The 17,371-nt window shown below is 44.0% G+C and overlaps 2 protein-coding genes across 2 annotated transcripts in view; one reads left to right on the forward strand and one right to left on the reverse strand.

The window, feature by feature from the left end:
- Positions 1-17,371, forward strand: part of GRIP2 (glutamate receptor interacting protein 2) — a 601,447-nt gene that overhangs the window by 275,406 nt on the left and 308,670 nt on the right. The window lies entirely within an intron of this gene.
- On the reverse strand, positions 1,659-13,430 carry LOC119950340. Its single transcript, XM_038772647.1, has 3 exons — positions 13,345-13,430; positions 5,168-5,289; positions 1,659-4,858 (listed from the first exon to the last, which is right to left on the reverse strand). The coding sequence occupies exon 3, from the start codon at positions 4,771-4,773 to the stop codon at positions 2,950-2,952; it is 1,824 nt and encodes a 607-aa protein (XP_038628575.1). The 5' UTR covers positions 4,774-4,858; positions 5,168-5,289; positions 13,345-13,430; the 3' UTR covers positions 1,659-2,949.

Genomic DNA, 17,371 nt, shown 5'->3' on the forward strand with positions numbered 1-17,371 from the left:
GCTGCTCATTATCTCTCTGGTTCTGGCTTTCCTCACCACCCCTCATATCCTGACTCTGAAATGTTCTTTCCTCCTGGGAGAAATTGAACAGATCACTGCTCTCATCTTTCTATGCTCCTCACAACGAAGAATAAATGAAACTAAGTTGAACCTAAGAAATCACAGATGCCTAGGAGTGGGCCCGTGTTTCATTCCCTAATTATGCCAAGGACATCTCTTGGGGTAGAAAGAAGGAACTGTAAGGAGTGGGGGCAGAATGGAATGGAAACAGTCAATAAATGGCTCACAAAGCAGGCCTGCCTCTGTATATAGCTAAGGGCCACCTATTGCTGGTAAAGCCTGCCCCAAATATTGTTTTGGGAGGATGGAAGAGTGACGGGTGCAATCAACATAATTAAGAATTGACCAGCAATAACCAAGATGGAAACACAACCCTCTTAATAATAATGGTGGTATCTTCAAAATCCTGGGATATTTCTTCAGGGTTTCAGAGGCAGAAATGTCTGTGAACTGTGCCCTCCTTGTTTGTTGATCCTGGCTGATATACCTTGAGATCCAGGAATTTTGCCATTTGTCATGGCTCTAGCAGTTGCGGAGCCCTCATTAATGTTGGAGCTAAAGCCATGTGTTTATGAGCTGGCAGATAAACTATGGGGACAAAAGCAGCCCAAGTAACCAAGTATAATCAGAAATAAACTTTATTTACCCTTCCAACATTATGAAGGGTTTCAGAGAGAACAGCAGTTATGAACAGTAATACTTTTAATATTATACACTTACACTCTTCCCATTCCCTACCCAAACCTCCCCTAGTAACACACAGGCCCCCTTCCCAGTTGCTCCCTCCATTTCCTAAAGTCTCTCTCGTCCAACCTCCCTCTCTCCTGAATAACTTGTGTTTGACTTGTGTTTCTTACTGCCAAGGCTACAACTTCATTAACAATCCCCTGTCCTATGGTTGGATTCAAGGTTATATTTTGTTACAGTCCTGGATCATGCTGGGGGCCAAGGTGAAGGTACACCCGGAAACAGTTGTTGACCAAGTTCTTTAAGGACTGTTGGACTCTGCAACCCCCCTTTCAACCATGTCTTTGTAAGGATGGCGATGTCTTTCATAGGGATTCTAACTGCTGCAATGTACCTGTTAAGGGTGTATTTTCCTTCCTTCACTGTCCACCAACTGATACCAACGGGTATTATTCATCAAATGAAAGCCACTAGGAAGGAACTTGGTTAAAATTAATGGCCACAAGGGCTGAATTATAGTAAGAAAGAAAGACAATAACGTGTACTGCATGTTAGCAACTTCTCCAAGGGTCCATCTGTCACACCAGGGCTTTCGTCCACTGGACTAGATGTCCGATGGGGTTCAGCGAGTATCTATGCCCCAACAGCTTGGAAAATACCCCTTACCCATTTTGTTTCTATCAAAATCCAGTCTGGTACAACAGTGGCATTTGCCTCCCCAAATTTGTTATCAATAAATCAATCATAGTATTTATATCTTAGTGGCATTTTTTAAGGATTTACTATAGGTCAAACACTCTTCTAAGAGCTGGGATAGATACTGTTCTAAGTGCTGGCAAATAATTAGATTGGACAATAAGCACATTTACTGAGTGCTTATTATGTACAAAGCACTTTACTAAGCACTTCCCCTGCCCATAACGAGCTTATAGTCTAGAGATGGCAAATGGGCAAACAGTCCAATCACTGAAGAAACCTGAAACGAGTTGGCATAATTGTTGGGAAAGGTTGTGTGGTGCAAGAGAATAAGTAGGCATGATCCTTTCCCTGAAGGAGCTTACACTCTAGCCAGGGAGATGGACAGTAAAATACATTACAAGTAGGGGAAGGAACCCAATATAAGAACATATACATAAGTACTACGGGAGGAGGGTGAACACCTAAAACGCTTAAGGGGTATGGATTCAAGTGCAGAGGTGAAGCAGTAGAGAGGCAATATAAGTGGAGCTGAATTATTCCAGAAAGAGGTCTGCCTGAACGGGGGCACAGAGAGACAACAAAATGGATTATTTGGATGAGGTAGGCTGTTGGTGTTCTGGTATTTCCTTGGAAATGATAGTAGCAATAACTATCTAGTTTTCATATGGGAAAAGGATGGTTTTTCCCTTTTATAGTTCTTTTTTCACTTGTGGTTCTTGGGCAAATCATGCATCGTTCCCTGACTCTGGAAGTCCAATCACCAGGACAGGAATTGTGTATGGGGAAGCTGGTTGGCATAGAATGGAGGACACTTAAAATAACCTGCTCCACGGTAGCAGGGTCTAAATCTCAAGTGAATCCCCAGAGCCTCTTGATCCATTAGCATTAATTTAGGGTACCAAACCTGGGGATTGGATAGAACCAAAGCTCACCATCACAGTATTAGGTATGTCTTTCCAGATCAGAGTGAATCTCCAGGGCAGCTCAAACCTGGTGGATTGTGGGGTGTCTGTACAGTCACATCACACTCTCCAGTCAATTGTTTAAACCCCAAAATATTCCCAATAATCCCCTTTTGCATTCTCCAAATATCTGTTCTAGCAGGGAATAATGATGGGAGGCATTGGTCTCCCAACTAGTCTATCCTGTGAATATCCACTGCCAAGAAGGAACTCCCCTGCCCCAATCTCCACCATAAAGGATGACTGGAAGATTCACTCTTGGGATCACCAACACTGGGGCCTTTAAAAAGATTTCCTGCAGACTCTCTTTCTTGATTCCAGCTCCTAGCACAGTGTTTGCTACCTACTAGTAAATGCTTTACCAGCAATATTATTATTATTGCTATTATTTCAACCTATGAAACCTCTGTGTTTTAACCAACTTCTATAAAGGGCTTGTAGAGCAGCGGCATTAGGACAGAATGTTCAGCAAAACCTCCACCAAACCCTTAAAGGGTTGAACTGATTCCAGGTGGATTGCGGGATGCAAGGCTTCAATCTTTTAAACATTGATAGGGCCCAGCCTCCATCTACAAGGCCCAACCCTGATTCCTAAAAAGGACACTTCTCTTTGAACCAACTGAACTTTATGTCCATCAAGCTTGAGGCCCACATCTCTCAATCTCTGGATAATGAGCCTGGTCAACTTTCGGGTCTCCTCCTCTGAAATCCCCCAGCAGAGGAGCTCATTCTTATCTTGGGCCACCATGGGGTAGAGCTCTGCGAGAACATCCCGCACTGCTTGATGAAAAATGGCCACATTGTTAAGAAACCCTGGAGGCAGCCGAGTCCAGCAGTATTGCTGCTTCCCCCAAGTAAAAGCTGTTTTAGGCTGGCTCACAGGGTCGAGCGGTATACTCAAAAACCAATTGTTAATGCTCAGTACAGAGAACCAGATCACATTCCCTGGGATCTTATCCACTAAATCTTGATAGGTGGTTTCTACTAGACTCAATCGAGCCGTCACTCTATTCAAGGCCCTATAATCAATATTGAGACTCCACGTGCCATCAGGCTTCTTTACTGGACACAGTGGAGCACTAGATGGTGAAATATTTGGCTTTATGTATCCTCGATTCTTCAAGATGTATATCGTCTTAGTCATTTCCTCAATACTCTCCAAAGGGAGGGGGAACTGTTTAAGTTTAGGAGGAAACGCCCCTTCTATAATGATGGGGGTCACCTGCATCTGGCCAACATCCAGGTTATCACGGGCCCAGGCTTCGGAGGTGTCTTCCCACCCTGATGGGACAATTCCCTTGGTGATACCCATTAGTGGCTCAAATTTCAACATTCCCCCTGCCACACCCTCCAACGACTTAATAGCCATGTATTTGGAAATTTTCGGTGGGAAGCATGGCTTCAAAGGGGAATCTTTTACAACTGGCCTATTTCCTAGGCTTAGTCTCTCCGCTGTGTCAATGGCAAGTTGTTGCATCTCTGGGTTACAAATACTGTGAGCATTGGTGTCCACTGTCTGCTCCCTCGTAACTCTATCTCCCCCACCTCTGTTGGCTCTTACCCTCTCCCCTGTCCGTTTCATTGGGTCAGCTCTACTGACACTGTGAAATAATCCCATTTCTAATACAGAATTCCAAGGATTTTGCCCATTTTCAGCCAGTATATGGCACCAATCCTGAGTGTCCACTTCTAAAGCCTGAAAGGGAACTAGAGCCATTTTTAGGCCTCTAATCCTGTGGGAATTGCTCCTCACTCTCCACTCTCTAGTTTCTCCTTCTTCCCCCACTCTGCTGGCTCCTACCTTCTCCTCTTTCCATTTCATTAGGTCACCTGGGACCAAATTGGAAAATGATCTGCTTTCAACTATAATGTCCCTAGGACTTGGCTCCTTGAATTTCTCTTTTTCATCCAGTCTATTCCACAAATCTTGCATGTTGTCTACCAAACCCTGTAAGGCAGATTGTAATACGTTTGGGTCACGAATCCTGGGACCACTGGGGTCTGCTACCCACTGCTTACTTATTTTATATCCCCACCCCCTACTGTCTCCCCACCTCTTGCCTATGAAATCCATATCCTCTTCAGCCAAAATGTATGATGTAATGGTTTCTACCACAAAGTCCTTGTCATCCAGTGTGCGCCACAAATCATGCAGGCCCTCTGCCAAAGCCTGTAGGGCAGCTGCTTTGGCCTTATCCTGCTTGCTGTTACCCTCTAGGTCACGGGTACCCTTCACCCACACCTTAACCACTACCCATGTCTTAACCTTCGGAGGATCATCCGGCCTTAAGTTGATCACTGAACAGCTGTCAACAGTTTGCCCCACACAGTACTCCATTTCGAACTCCTGCTCCTGAGGTTCCATTGCTGTCTGATGAAATCTGGTGTTGGTCCTCAGTTCTGAAGCTTACAGTATCAGATCTGTTACGAGTCCAGCCAGTACCCTGAAACTATGGAGACAAAAGCGGCTCAAGCATCCTGATACAGCTACAAGTAGACTTTCTTGAACCATTTCTATCCCATATGTGTTGCAGAAATAACATCTATACATTTTAATACCTTTAATTTTATAACCTTGCCCTATTCTCTTTCCCCCTCCCACTCCTCCCTAGTGATACACAGGTCAACTCTCCTTTTCCTCCCCGTCATGCCCTCACGCTCCCCCTAACCACTCCCCATTCCCCTCTGAATATCGACTTTAACTTCATTTTTAGTTTTTCTGGTCAAAGCCAGACCTACTACCTGAATGTGAACAGTACCTTGGCTGTATTTGGATTTGAGGCTATCTTTTCTTAGTCCCTCTTGCTTGGGCCAGTGGCTGAAGACTTTATTTCTGGCAGCACTCTTTGACTCGGTTCTTGATCAGTTCTGTTGCTATCTCCTGAAACCAAAACAATAAAAGAAAAAAATTGGATTGGGAATATTGAGTTTTTATTAATGATAATAACAACAATAATAAGAATACAGTGCTCTGCATAGAGTAAGTGCTCAATAAATACCATTGTTTAAATTCCATTGATTGATGATAATAATAGTGGTATTTAAGGGCATACTTTGCTAAATACTGTGATAAATTCAAGATTACCAGGTTTTACACAATCCCTGCCCTACATGGGGCTCACAGTCTAAGTATAGGATATAGAGTCAAATCACACAATTCATTTACAGTTTTGTGTCACAAATTCCAGACCTCAATGTCACTTACAAATTCTAATGGCTTCCTCTCATAAATTCCACCAAAGGGAAAACCCATAGAGACTCTATACGGAGGCTTAATCTTTTTAAACTAAACGTCCCACCTATGTCCAACTTCTCCTCTCCAATCCATCAGAGATCTCCCTTTTGTTAGCACCAGACCCCACCCAATCAAACATCTCTCAAGTCCTCACACTAATAAAGATCAAACCAGAGCTAGCAGTTCCCGACAATGACACAAATTTCACCAAGTTCCTTCCACACTACTTTCCTCCAATCAGGCCCCTTCACAGATTATTGCTGGGCCTTCTCTTATGTGCTTTTGCAGCTGAGTAAATCCTGTTGCTGGAGCCTCTGAGGCCTTGATCGCAGACATTACATTGACTAGCAGAGGGAAGGCTTTCTAAATGAAAATTACAGTTGCAACTTCCAGGCATCAATTTCTCTTACATATTAGGGTCAAAAACTTTAAGAATAAATTCCAGTTAAAATCAATCGATCATATATATCGAGCATTTATTATGTGCAGAGCACTGAACGAGCATTTTGTACAATAAAGTTATACCCTCAAGAAGTTCACAGTCTCGAGGGTGAGACAGACCTTTAAAATAAATTACAGATAAAGGAAATGGTATAGTGTAAGGATATGTGCCTCAGTGCTGCGGGACTGGAGTTGGAATGAATATCAAACACTCATAAAGGGTACAGACCTAAGTGCATAGGTGACTCAGAGGGGAGGCTATATGTGGCAAAACAGGATTTAGTCAAGAAATTCTCTTGTAAATATGATTATAGGGTCTTCCTCTCATGAATTCCCCAAGATTACTCCCTATAGAGACTCCCAGACAGTTTGATGCCCCTTGCTCTTCGAAGAAGGCAGCTTCTCCTCTCGACTACAGCAGAGATCCGCCCTTTAGTTGAGCCAAACCCCCTCACTCACCGCCCCCCCCACAATCCAACCAATCCCTCTCAACTCCGCCCACGAATCCCGACCAACCTAGAGCTCACAGTCCCCGAGGTGGCACTAATTCATAGGGTTCCCGCCACACGACTTTCCTCCAACCAGGCCCCTTCTCAGCTTGTTCCTGGGCCTTCCCCAAAGCTACCTTTGCAGCAGAGTAAACCCTGTTTCTGGAACCTTCCGTAACCTGCCGGGGCCGCAGACCTCATACTGACCAGCAGGGGGAAGACTTCCTATGTGCAAATTACCCACCCAACCTACCGACAGTCAGTAGGGCCCGGAAGTCCCAGGCCCTGAGGTCTGCTCCCTGCTCTGCCACTGGCCTGCTGGGTAAACTTGGGCAAGTCATGTAACTCCTCTCTGCCTCAGTTTCTTCATCTGTAAAATAGGGATTCACTACCTGTTCTCTCTCCCAGTTCGATTACATTACCTGATAAGGAACTGAGGCATCACAATTTTAATTCATAACTTCCAGTCACCAGTTCCCCTTATAAATGCCAATAAGCAAGCTAGATATTAATTACAGTTAAAATCTTACTAACAATTTCTTCATGAATTTCAGTACAACCTCTAGTTGTCAATTTATTTTAGATCTTCCAGTTAAAAATTCTAGACAAATGGACGTCTCTCTTAGCATAAACTTTAAATCACAACTTCCAGTCATTGCTTTCCCTTGCAAATTTCAACCCAATATTCTTGAAGTAAGTGCCATGTAAAATTGTTAATCGATCAATGGGTGGTATTTATTGAACATTTACTGTGCCCAGACCACTGCACTAAATCATTTTGGTGAGTACAATAGGGCTGAAAGACACAGTCCCTGTCCTGAAAGAATTCAGCCTCGAGGGGGAGACAGACGTCAAAATGGAGGACAGAACGGGGAAATGACAGTGTAAGGCTATGTTCATAAGTGCTGTGGGGCTGAGGAAGGGGTGAATATCAAGGGCTTAAAGGGTAAAGATTCAAGGGCATAGGCGTCGCAGAGGGTAGGTTAGATAAGGGAAAGGAAGGTCCGGGCAAGGAAGAGCCCTTCATGGAGATGTGATTTGAGAAAGATTGTGGAGGATTGTCAGATGTCAGATGCCATCATCAGATGGCCTGAAAGCCCAGGCCAGAAGAAGGATGTGAGCAAAGGGCTGGCAGCAAAGGAGTTTCTGTTTCATATGGAAGTGGATGGGTAATGCTTGGAGGTTCTTGAGGAGTGGAAAGATATGAACGTATTTTTTTTAAGATAAACATATGGGCAGCAGAGAGAAGTATGGATTGGAGAGGTGATAAAGTTTTCACTCAACAAGGTCTAGTCAGCAATTCCATAATCTGCTAATTTCATGCTGACCGGAAGGGGGAAGGCAGCAATTTCTCTTACATAAATTAAAAATTATAGGAATATATTCCAGTTAAAATCAGTCACTCAATCAATCATATTTATTGAGCATTTTCTGAGTAAAGGGAACTGTAGCAAACACTTTGAAGAATACAGTAAAACAAACATGACCCCTGCCCTTAAGAAGTTCACAGCCTTGAGGGGGAGATAGACAGGCATTAAAAAAGATTACAATAGGGGAAATGGTGGAGTGTAAAGCTATGCATAGGAAGTGTTGTGGGGCTGGGGGTGGGATGAATATCAACTGCATGAGTGGTTCATATCTGAGAGCACAGACAACGCACATAGGAGGGCAGATATGGGAAGGGATTTCATCAAGGAAGGTTTCTTGGAGGAGACATGCATTTAATAAGGCTTTGTACATGGGGAGAGTGATTGTCTGTTGTACGGATGTGAAGAGGGAGGTTGTTCCAGGCCAGAGGCAGGATGTGGGTGAGAGTTTGGCATGAGAGGCAATATCGTAGTAAAGTGGGTGGGTTGGCACTAGACGAGTGAAGTGTGCGGGCTGGGTTGTAGGAGGAAATCAGGGAGGTAAGGGAGGATCTGCGAATCAGGCAGAAACTCCTCACCCTCGGCTTCAAGGCTCTCCATCACTTCGCCCCCTCCTACCTCACCTCCCTTCTCTTCTTCTACAGCCCAGCCCGCACCCTCCGCTCCTCTGCCGCTAATCTCCTCACCGTGCCTCATTCTTGCCTGTCCCACCATCGACCCCCGGCCCACGTCATCCCCCGGGCCTGGAATGCCTTCCCTCTGCCCATCCGCCAAGCTAGCTCTCTTCCTCCCTTCAAGGCCCTACTGAGAGCTCACCTCCTCCAGGAGGCCTTCCCAGACTGAGCCCCTTCCTTCCTCTCCCTCTCGTCCCCCTCTCCATCCCCCCATCTTACCTCCTTCCCTTCCCCACAGCACCTGTATATATGTATGTTTGTACATATTTATTACTCTATTTATTTATTCATTTATTTTACTTGTACATATCTATTCTATTTATTTTATTTTGTTAGTATGTTTGGTTTTGTTCTCTGTCTCCCCCTTTTAGACTGTGAGCCCACTGTTGGGTAGGGACTGTCTCTATAAGTTGCCAACTTGTACTTCCCAAGTGCTTAGTACAGTGCTCTGCACACAGTAAGCGCTCAATAAATACGATTGATTGATTGAGTGGGTAAGGTGGTTGAGTGCTTTAAAGCTGATGATGAGGAGTTTCTGTTTGATGTGGCGATGGATGGTCAACCACTGGAGTTTCTTGAGGAGTCAGGAAACATGGACTGAATATTTTTGTAGAAAAATTATCTGGGCAGCAGACTCTAGTATGAACTAGAGTGGTATCACAATTTTCGGTCACAAGTTCCAGTCAGTTTCTCTCACAAATTCTAGTCAAAAAATTCTAGAAATTAATTCCAGTTTATGGTCTCAGGAACAACTTCAAGTTTCAAATTTCAGTCACTACTTCCAGTTATCACTTTCTCTTAGAAAATCCAGTCAAAAATTATACAAATAATTTCCAGTCAAAATCTCAATTACAATTTAGTCCCAAGTTTCAGTCACAACTTCCACTCATCAATTCCTCATAGATATTTCTGTCAAATATTCTAGAAATTAATTCCAGTCGAACTATCAGTAATGACTTCATCCTGGATTTAAGCAACAACTTTCAATTATCCATTTATCTTATAAATTCCAGGCAAAAAATTTGTAGAAATAAATTCCGGTTAAAGTCTCAGTTAACTTTAAAGTTACAAATTTCAGTCGCAACTTCCATTAATCACTTTCTCTTAGAAATTCCAGTCAAAAATTATAGAAATATTTCCTAATCAAAATGTTGATTACAACTTGGTCCCGGCTTTCAGTCATAAATTCCAGCATCAATCTTGTTAAAGTGTAGGTAACAACTGCATCATGGGCTTAAGCAACAACTTCCAGTTAGCAGTTCTCTTAGAAAGTTCAGTCAAAAAGTCAAGAAATAAATTTCAGTCAAAAATCTCAGTAACAACTTCATCCCAAGTTTGTCACAAAGTCCAGGCATCCAATTTATCTTACAAATTTGAGTTCAAATTACTAGAAATAAATTCCAATAAAAATCTCTGTAATGCTGTCATCAAAGTTCCAGTCAAAAATTCTGAAAATAAATTCCAGTCAAAGTCTCAGTAAAATTTTTGTCACACATCTCAGAAAATCCAGTCATCACTTTCTCTTATAAAATCTAGGCAAAGACTCTGGAAATAAATTCCAGTCAAAATCTCATAAGTAACTTCATTAAAAGTTTTCAGTCATACCTTCCAGTCATCAATTTCTCTTGCAAGTTTCAGTAAAGTTTCTAGAACTTTATTCCATTTAAATTTCAAGTAACAAATTTCAGTCATGACTTCCAGTCATTACTGTCTCTTAGAAAACCCAGTTACAAATTATAGAAATATTTTTTGCAAAAATCTCACACAACTTGGTCCCAAGTTTTAGTCACAACTACCAATCATCAATTCATCTTAAAAATTCCACTCAAAAATTCTAGAAATGAATCCTAGTCAAAGTCTCAGTAACGACTTCATCATAGATTTCAGTAACAACTTCCAGGCAGCAATTTCCCACATAAATTCCTCTCTCAAATCTAGAAATAAATTCCGGTTAAAATCAATCAATCAATTAATCAATGCTATTTTTTGAACGTTTACTCTGTGTGGAGCACTGTACTAAGCACTTGGGAAAGTACAATACTTCACTTCCCTGTGCCTCAGCTACTTTAACTGTGAAATGGAGATTAAGACTGTGGAACAAACTGATTACCTTGTATCTACCTCAGTGCTTAGAAGAGTGCTTGGCACATTGTAAGCACTTAACAAATTCATTCATTCAATCGTATTCATTGAGCGCTTACTTTGTGCAGAGCACTGTACTAAACACTTGGGAAGTACAAATCGGCAACATATAGGGATGGTCCCTATCCAACAGTGGGCTCACAGTCAATACCATAATTATTATTATCACAATACAAAAGAGTTGGTAGACACTATCAAGGAGTTCACAATCTCAAGGGAGAGACCCACACAGTAAGAAAAGATAAGGAAAATGGCAAACTGTAAGACTGTGTATAGAAGTGCTGTAGAATTGGGCATGAAACAAGTGACAGAGAGGAGGATTGATATGGGAAAGGCGGCAATAGACAAGCAAGGCCTACTGTCGATGGAGTAGGATTGTGAGGTTTGTGAGGTTTTTGAAGTTTGAGTAGGTTAGGAGGTTTGTGAAGGAGGGAAGAATGGTGGACTTTCAGATATAAAGGACAGGGGAGGAGTTCCAAGCTAGGGAGAGGATGTGGGCAAGGGGATGACAGAAAAGCAGTTGATGTAGAGATGCAAAGGTCTACCAGTCAGTCAATCAATCATATTTATTGAGCACTTACTGTGTGCAGAGCACTGTACTAAGCGCTTGGGAAGTACAAGTTGGCAACATATAGAGACAGTCCCTACCCAACAGTGGGCTCACAGTCTAAAAGGGGGAGACAGAGAACAAAACCAAACATACTAACAAAATAAAATAAATAGACTAGATATGTACAGGTAAAATAGAGTAATAAATATGTACAAACATATATACATATATACAGGTGCTGTGGGGAAGAGAAGGAGGTAAGATGGGGGGATAGAGAGGGGGACGAGGGGGAGAGGAAGGAAGGGGCTCAGTCTGGGAAGGCCTCCTGGAGGAGGTGAGCTCTCAGTAGGGCCTTGAAGGGAGGAAGAGAGCTAGCTTGGCAGATGGGCAGAGGGAGGGCATTCCAGGCCCGGGGGATGACGTGGACCGGGGGTCGATGGCGGGACAGGCGAGAACGAGGTACGATGAGGAGATTAGCGGCAGAGGAGCGGAGGGTGCGGGGTGGGCTGTAGAAGGAGAGAAGGGAGGTGAAGTAGGAGGGGGTGAGGTGATGGAGAGCCTTGAAGCCCAGGGTGAGGAGTTTCTGCCTGATGCGCAGATTGATTGGTAGCCACTGGAGATTTTTGAGGAGGGGAGTAACATGCCCAGAGCATTTCTGGACAAAGACCATCCGGGCAGCAGCATGAAGTATGGATTGAAGTGGGGAGAGACACGAGGATGGAATATCAGAGAGAAGGCTGATGCAGTAGTCCAGATGGGATAGGATGAGAGCTTGAACGAGCAGGGTAGCGGTTTGGATGGAGAGGAAAGGGCGGATCTTGGCAATATTGCAGAGCTGAGACCGGCAGGTTTTGGTGACGGCTTGGATGTGAGGGGTGAATGAGAGAGCGGAGTCGAGGATGACACCAAGGTTGCGGGCTTGTGAGACGGGAAGGATGGTAGTGCCGTCAACAGAGATGGGAAAGTCAGGGAGAGGGCAGGGTTTGGGAGGGAAGACAAGGAGTTCAGTCTTGGACATGTTGAGCTTTAGGTGGCGGGCAGACATCCAGATGGAGATGTCCTGAAGACAGGAGGAGATGCGAGCCTGGAGAGATGGGGGGAGAGCAGGGGCAGAGATGTAGATCTGGGTGTCATCAGCATAGAGGTGATAGTTGAAGCCGTGGGAGCGAATGAGGTCACCAAGGGAGTGCGTGTAGATCGAGAACAGAAGGGGACCAAGCACTGAACCTTGGGGAATCCCCACAGTAAGGGGATGGGAGGGGGAGGAGAAGCCTGCAAAAGAGACTGAGAATGAACGACCAGAGAGATAAGAGGAGAACCAGGAGAGGACGGAGTCTGTGAAGCCAAGGTCAGATAGCGTGTTGAGGAGAAGGGGGTGGTCCACAGTGTTGAAGGCAGCTGAGAGGTCGAGGAGGATTAGGACGGAGTATAAGCCGTTGGATTTGGCTAGCAGGAGGTTATTGGTGACCTTTGAGAGGGTAGTTTCCGTGGAATGTAGGGGACGGAAGCCAGACTGGAGGGGGTCGAGGAGAGAGTTGGTGTTGAGGAATTCGAGACAGCGCGTGTAGACAACTCGTCTACAAGATTAAGCCCAGTATTTGTCAACTCTGCACCCCAAATAACACTATTTATGTGAACATTATTTCATTCTGTTTCCCCTATCTGGTAATCTCTTTAAATGTCAATCAAATTTCAACCAAATATCATGATTGATTGAGAGGAGCAAAGTGTGCAGGCTGGGTTGTAGTGGGAAATGAGGGAGGTAAGGTAGGAGAGGGCAAGGTGATTGAGTGCTTTAATGCCAAGAGTAAGAAGGAGTTTCTGTTTGATGCAGAGGTGGACCGGCAACCACTAGAGGTTATTGAGGAGTGGGGAGATATTAATTTAATTTTTTTTAGAAAAAATTACCAAGGCAGCAGAGGGAAGTATGGGCTTTGCGAGGTGTCAAAATTTTCAGTCACAAAATCCAGTCAGCAATTTGTCTTACCAAGTTCAGTCATAGCTTCCTGTACTAAATCTAAATCTCACACTTCACTTACAGTTCTGTGTCACCAATGCCAAAGGCTTCCTCGTCTCACGAGTTCCCCGAAGAAATTCCTCAAAGAGACTGAGGCAGGTTGAAGCTCTGTGATGGACGCAGCCCCTCTAACATCCAAACTCCTCCATCTCAACTACAGCAAAGACCCACCCTGTAGTTAACCGCCAAACCCCACCCATTAACTGACACCCCACCCCACCCCCCGCATTGCAACCAATCAACTCCTCCTACGAATCCTGACCAACCCAGAGCTCTCAGTCCCCGGGGTGGCACGAATTCATAGGGTTCCTGCCACACGACTTTCCTCCAACCAGGCCCCTTCTCAGCTTGTTGCTGGGCCTTCCCCAAAGCTGCCTTTGCAGCAGAGAAAATCCTGTTTCTGGAACCTTCCATAACGTGACGGGGGTTCGCAGACCTCACACTGACCAGTAGGGGGAAGACTTCCTATGTGCAAATTACCCGCCCAACCTGCAGACTGGGGAGAAGCACCACAGCCTAGTGGCAGGAGCCCAGGCCTGGACATCACTAGACCCGTTGTCTGCTCCCGGTTCTGCCACTTGCCTGTTAGGTGACCTTGGACAAGTCACGTAACTTCTCTGTGCCTCAGTTTCCTCATCTGTAAAATGGGGATTCACTACCAGTTCCCTCTTTGAGTTAGATTGTGATCCCTGATGAGGAACTGGGATGGTGTCCAAATTGATTCACTTATTATCCATCCCAGCGTTTACAGCAGTGCTTGACGTATGACAATCGCTTACCAGATACCACTTAATGAGCACTTACTGTGTGTTAACAGAGTTCACAGACATTTTCTCTGCCCATGGTGTCTCTTGCAAATATGAGTCAAACATGTTTGGAAATAAATTTGAGTCAAAATCTCAATAACAAATTCAAGATCCAAATCAGTCACCAATCAATCAATCAATTGTATTTATTGAGCGCTTACTGTGTGCAGAGCACTGTACTAAGCGCTTGGGAAGTACAAGTTGGCAACATATAGAGACAGTCCCTACCCAACAGTGGGCTCACAGTCTAGATGGTCACCACTTCCAGTCACCCATTTCCCCTAAAATTCCCAGTCAAAAATTCTCAAACTAAAATCCCATCGTAATCTCAATAATCCCTTTGTTCCAAATTTTAGTCACAACTTCCTGTGTCTTTTACAAACTTCTTTTACAAATTCCAGTCAAGAAACCTAGAAACAAATTCTAGATAAAAATTAATCCCAAACTACCTTCCCTTGATGACCAAATTGATGCTCTCAACACCACCCTCCCTACTGAACTCAACTCACTCACTCCTCTATCTCTTCGTCGGTCTCATACCACTAACTCACTGCCCTGGATCACCTCCACAGTCCCCCTGCTTCACTCTTGTGCAGAGCCTCTGAGAGCTGCTGGCAGAAATCTAGATAACAGGCTGATGTCATACACGTTGTGGGCAGGGACTGTGTCTATTTATTGTTGTTTTATACTCTCCCAAGTGCTTAGTATAGCGCTCTGCACACAGTAAGCACTCAATAAACACAATTGAATGAATGAATAATAATGCTAATAATTATGGTATTTGTTAAGTAAGTGCTTACTAAGTGCTGAGCACTGTTCTAGCACTGGGGTAGATACAAGGTAATAATAATAATGATGATGGCATTTATTAAGTGCTTACTACATGCAAAGCATTGTTCTTAGCTCTGGGGAGGTTACAAGGTAATCAAGTAGTCCCACTTGGGGCTCACAGTCTTAATCCCCATTTTACAGATGAGGTAACTGTGGCACAAGGAAGATAAGTGGCTTGCCCAAGGTCACACAGCAGACAAGTGGCGGAGCTGGTATTAGAACCATGCCCTCTGACTCCCAAGCCCGTGCTCTTTCCACTAAGCCACGCTGCTTCTCTATGAATGAATGGACTTCACAAGTTTATCCATGCGTGCTTTAACTCTGCCCTTTCCTCTGCCCAGCAAAATTATTTCTCTATCCTTTTTGATACACATACTTAAATGGAGTCAGGGCAAGTGGCCCAGCAAATTCCTCCACTTCCACTCATACGCTCTGCCAGCAACTTAAGTTCCCAGTGCCTGTGGTTATACCCACAGCTCTCCCTTCCCCAGATACTTTATTTGATGTGGCACCTTATTCGGTTCTTATGGGGTCTGTCCTCTTATCGGTTCTTATGGGATCTATTCCCCTTTTTGGTTCATATGGGGTCTGTCCCCTTTTTACCCGTTGTGCTGGACTGAATGGGATCCATGGTGGCCAGGGGGATTCACAGCCAGAGGTTTAATGGACCGGGGAGTTTTTCTGCTGAGAGATTTCGAAAGGCTCCTTTACCTAGGTGTGTGCCGTGGATTGGCCAGCAGGTCCCTGCAAGTCCCTGGTTGGTCTCTCCCATGAGCTCATGTGGATCCTGGATGAGCCCCCCAAAAGTCGGGTTCACAAAAAGGAATCAAGTCGCAGTCACAGCACAGGGGGTTTATTATTGCAATGGTAATACAGATCTTCATGGGTGAGGACAAAGTCTGTTGCCCTGAAAGCAAGCTCAACCTCCCCACCAAAGGTGGAAGAGGTAGTTAGTTATAGTCTGTGGTGGACTTGGTGTTCCCGCTCACCATCAACAAGATCCAATCAAGTGCCTTTAATTGGATAATCCAATGGATCCAATCCAAGTGTGGCTGAAGTTTTCTTAACTGATGGGGGTAGGGGAGGGGCTGAAGCATGATTTAGGAAAAAACAAGGTAGATTAAATACAAAATGAAGTCTGAAAACAAAATGGAGCAGGGCTGGCTAAGAGTTGGTTTCCACAATATCCTGGCAGCATCCTTGCCCCTCTTGCAATGACTTTCAAAGCTCTGTTGGGGAAGGTGCTGTCTAATATAGAGTTTGAAGAAGTTTAACCTATGTTATTTCTAGAGACTTGTCCTTGTCCTGCCCACAAGGAGTTTACAGTCTAGAGGGGGAAACAGACATTAATATAAAGATATGATTTCTTTGTTTATGTTACTGTAACTTCTGGACTTAAGCTTTTAGTAATAATGGTATCTCAGCCTAACTTTGGTAATAATCATGGTATTTTCTAAGTGTTTGCTATGTGCCAAAGAGGCGACTGTCACTCTATCAGAAAGAGTCTATACAGTGACAAGGCTCTGAGAGCTGAGATCCGAGGATCTAGATGGTGGGAGACGGTTTTGCAGCTGCATTTCAATCAGTCAATCAATTGTATTTATTGAGGACTTACTGTGGACAGAGCACTGTACTAAGCAATTGGGAGAGTACAAATAGCAGTTGGTAGACACATGCCCTGCCAACAACATGCATTCCTTCAGAGACGTTTAAAACCATTATGTTGTAATGATTCTGTCTCCTGCTGTTCAGAAAAAGTTTTCTTTTTGTAAATTTCATTCTGGTCCTCAAGCCTATCTGCTCTTCAGAGATTATAATTTATTTGATGTAGCATTTGTTACTTTCACACGTTAAATGATGTTTAATTTGCCCTCTTGTAGCCATGGAACAAAGCAAGTTTATCTTCTGTCTACAGGATAAGGACAGCTCTTGGGGCAGAAACAAGAAACTTTAAGGGACAGAAGCAGAATGGAGTGGAAACAGTCAATAATTGGCTTACAAAGCAGGCCTGCCTCTATAGTCCAGGGCTAACTACTGCTGGTAAAGTCTGCCCCAAATATTGTTTTTGGAGGGCCCAAGTTGGGGGATGATACCAAACCAAGAATCGACCAACATGTCCCTCTTACTTAATGATAATGGTGCCAAATTCAAAATCCTGGGGTATTTCTTCAGGGTTTCAGAGGCAGAAATGTTTGTGAACTATGCCCTCTTGCTTGTAGTTCCTGACTGATATGCCACTAGGTCCTGGAATTTTGCCATTCTTCATGGCTCTCGAAGCTGTGGTGACCTCATTAAGTGTTGGAGCTAAAACCATGTCTATATGATCTGGCAGGTAAACTACGGGGACAAAAGCAGCTCAAGCAACAAGTATGGTAAAAAAAAAACCTTTATTTACCCTTCCAAAACTACGAT

Source organism: Tachyglossus aculeatus, chromosome X1 (genome assembly GCF_015852505.1).
Source record: "Tachyglossus aculeatus isolate mTacAcu1 chromosome X1, mTacAcu1.pri, whole genome shotgun sequence".
NCBI lineage: Eukaryota > Metazoa > Chordata > Mammalia > Monotremata > Tachyglossidae > Tachyglossus > Tachyglossus aculeatus.